Source organism: Corapipo altera, unplaced genomic scaffold (assembly GCF_003945725.1).
Source record: "Corapipo altera isolate COAL_440 unplaced genomic scaffold, ASM394572v1 50240, whole genome shotgun sequence".
NCBI classification, from domain to species: Eukaryota; Metazoa; Chordata; class Aves; order Passeriformes; family Pipridae; genus Corapipo; species Corapipo altera.
The window spans coordinates 1-3,504 of NW_020887870.1; the positions used below are offsets into that span (position 1 = coordinate 1).

The following is a 3,504-nucleotide window of genomic DNA, read 5'->3' on the forward strand; positions in this document are numbered from 1 at the left end:
TAAAGGAAAAACGTGAAGAAATGAAGGATCCACGTCCTGATGGAAAGTCAGTCCCAAAAGGCAGTCAGCCTAGTGAGAGATACTCTGAGGTAACTCAGGACAGACGTGCAGGTGGCAGTCACCCACCACATCCTCCCCTCCATGCAGGGGCCCCTCCTCGCTCCGGGTTCCCCCGGCAGCTCGCGGGGACACGGACACGCGCAGCCGGGTCGGGACCGAGGCCAACAAGTGACAACTGCTGCTCTTTGGTTTTGGTTTTTAACATGCTCTCAACACTTCCTGGGCACAGGTTTTCCTCGGGAAGACAAGTCCCTGCAAGGGTCCATCTAATGGCCTTATCCGAGGATTTACAGCTCTCTACAAGGAAGGGAATGTTATTCCCTCAGTGCCACACCTGGAGCTGACACGGAGCCCTGGTTTCCTGTGGGCAGGGTCTCCCTTGGGTACTTCCCAGGTCTGACCATGCTCAGAGCCTTAACAACTGTCACCTCTCTGTGCTGACACCTGGTTACAGAGCGGGGGGGGCGAGTCCCGCTGGCAAGAGACACCAAATCCATCAGATTCTGGACCAAACAGGAGAAACAGCTGATGAGAAGCAAAGTGCTAAACCCTCCATCCACGCTGGACACAGCCCAGTTCTGTCTGGGAATGCAGCTTGTGGTGTTCAGTAATAAACACTTCCAAACTCTGGTGACCTTGCTGATGTCCCACACGTCACACCTGCTGTGCCACCACCTCGCCGTGGGGACCGCTCGGGGCTCTGGTGCACAGTGAGATCACTAAGGTCAGTTTATTAGAAATTCTCTCCTGGGCAGTTGGACTCCCACGTCCTGTCCCTGCACTCCCAGCTCCGAGTTCCTGGCTCCCAGCCCAGCCTGCTGGGACAGGTGTGTTCCTGAGCACGAGGGGAATGTCCACCTTCTGCTTCTCTCTGTCTTCTCTCCAGCTCTGACCAGTCTAACACCACCTTCCAGGAGGTTCCACCAGCTCCTTCCTCTCCCGTCTGCAACCTCTGCTCTCCTATCTTGTTTTTGTCTCACTTCTTTCCTTTACAAAGTGGTTTTGTGCCAACACCTCCTCGGTGTGCACATCTCAGGGCCTTCCTTAGCCCAGGTGCTCTGCCCTCAGCCTTCCTCCTGCTCCTCAAGCAGCCAATTTCTATATTAGTGCACAGAGTTCACAGTGGTTCCTTACTTTGTGATTTCTTCCACGGCTTATTCGGTTTGTTCAGAGACTCTTTCAGCTGCTTCTGAGTTTTGAAAGTGGTACCTGGAAAAACATTTCATTTTTGGCAGTCTGGCATTACGGGATCCCTGTCAGAATCTGGTTTTTGGTGCCGTATGGTTGCACGGTGGAAGAGTGAACAGAAATTTGTTTTAAAACACCTCGACCAACTTCCTTAGAGGAGCTGCTGGATGCCCAAGAGAAACCTCGGTTTACTCAGGAATGCAGCAACCTGGGGGTGGTCTGCCATTTTTAAATCAAGTTTCTGTTTGCCCTTACGCTACAGACAGTTCAAAAATCACAGTAAAAAGGAAAAAACACAAGCAATCTAAAAATCAAACTCTTCAGGGGAGGCTGTAATGGAATCAACATTCAACAGGCAAGGAGTGCACGTTGGCAGAACAGCCACAATACCTGATTTACCTGGAACCTCAAATACCTTTGTTTTCAAGTTACAGAAATTGGAGATTTCAGACCACATGCACAAACTTCACTTCTCAGCATGCAACACCCAGCTGGAGCCTTTCCTCACGCCACAGCCTGACCAGAGACCCCACCTTCCTCCTGCTGTGACGACGACCTCAGACCTCGCCTGAGGGTCTCCTGAGCACCTTTAGCTCTCAATGATGTGAGTAAAGACGAAACCTGGACTAATTTCCTTCAAGCACGTGAGTACTGGCTAATTCCTGGGTTTAACCGGCTCTTTCCTAAGGGCTCGAGGACTCTTCACCCTCCAAGCTTTGCTTCTGCCTCTTGCTGCCCCACAAATACTTAAGTTCAAACAACCTATTGCTGAACAGGACTCAGAGGCAGAGCCAGGGCACCCTGGTCAGGACGTGCAGGAGTACTCCAGCTTCACACCCTGTTTGCTCCCAGCTGGAGCAGTTCCAGCCCATGTGGAAGGATTCACAGCTGCCTTTAGACAGGTACAGACGAGGCGAAGCAGGAGAACCCGGCACTGCTCACGTACCACACCTGGCTACTTTCCAGCCTGTGCCAGGCACAAATGCCCCTCATCCTCCTCAGTGACCCCAGACTGTTTCCACAACCTCAGCGAGCTCACGTGTCGGTTTGGAAGGTGAGAAATACAAAGGGTAAGTGACTTACTCAGAGCTTCTTTCAGTGCCAGAATGGTTTCCTCGGGGTACACGTTTCTGTCCTCCCAGATTTTGAAGATTCTTTCGATGGATTTGGAAACAGATGGATCCCTGGAAGACAAGAGCACAGTGGGCTCTCTCTGCACGTGGGTGTTGGTGCAAGGCTTCCCTCACACCCCTTCAAGTGATAATTTGACCCACACCAGCCCCCTGTGCAGACCAAAGCCCAGCTCACTCCCAGCCCACTCCGGGAGAGAAGCGCAAACACAGAGTTGTTCAAACAAAATCCCTGAAGTTCTGCTGATGTTTCTAGAGAGTCTCAGATGTCAGAAGAAAGATCCCCACTTTCTGAGCCACTCAGCCTTCCCACACCCCGACAGTTCGTTACTCACTTCACTAACGAGGCGGCCTCGGGAAGCACCTCTGCGAAGGTGTCCCGGAAGACGATGGCATTTTTCCTCTTGCAGTTCTGTATGACATCATTGGCCAAGTAAAAAAGGTTCAGCCGATGAGGAAAGGCAGCTGAGGACAAAAGAAAACTCAGATTCAGCATCAGCCAGAAGTATCCCATCAGCTCTGCTTTGACCCCCACGTTTCCGTGCTGCTTTTGGGACTGTTTCAGCCTTCCCAAGGTCCAACGGGCAAAACAGGAGGTTAGAGAGGAAACCCTCCATTTACAAATAATTTCCAGATCTTCCCCAAAACCTCATGGTTCTCTTGGTTGCCAGGATTCCTGTCAGGAAGCTTAGCAACCTCCCTGGTCCAGAGCCCTGGGTGTGAGCTCATCCCTCACTCACAACCTGAAAAACCCCAAACCAGCCACGGGAGCAACTCGGCCTCTGGCATCCAGAGCCAACCAGGAAGGAACCCAGGGTTCCCACAAACCCCAGTCTTGCCTTAGGAAAAGCCACTCCACAAGGATTTTCCAGCCAGCAGTCAGCTCATGCACTTTGATTGAAGGCTGACAGTTAAATATCACTGTCCTTTCTGCTGCAGGAAGGTGGTCAGTGCCCACCGAGCCCACTCGAGCAGCATCGTGGCCCCCAAGCCCATCCAAGCAGGGCTCCCACCAGGAACATTCCAACCACATGGGCTCTGTGCTGCCCTCCCGACACCAGGGAGAATTTACACGTGGTTTGTCCAAAAGGAAGATCCCCACAGGAGATCCTCCTCTGCAGGGAAG

The 3,504-nt window shown here is 52.3% G+C and overlaps 1 protein-coding gene across 1 annotated transcript; it reads right to left on the minus strand.

Moving 5' to 3' along the window:
- Positions 1-52: 52 nt before the first annotated feature.
- LOC113941778 (regulation of nuclear pre-mRNA domain-containing protein 2-like) lies at positions 53-2,963 on the minus strand. Its single transcript, XM_027632920.1, has 4 exons — positions 2,714-2,963; positions 2,332-2,432; positions 1,195-1,269; positions 53-69 (listed from the first exon to the last, which is right to left on the minus strand). Exons 1-4 carry the CDS (start codon positions 2,890-2,892, stop codon positions 65-67), a joined length of 360 nt encoding a protein of 119 aa, XP_027488721.1. The 5' UTR covers positions 2,893-2,963; the 3' UTR covers positions 53-64.
- Between the last annotated feature and the right edge of the window lie 541 nt (positions 2,964-3,504).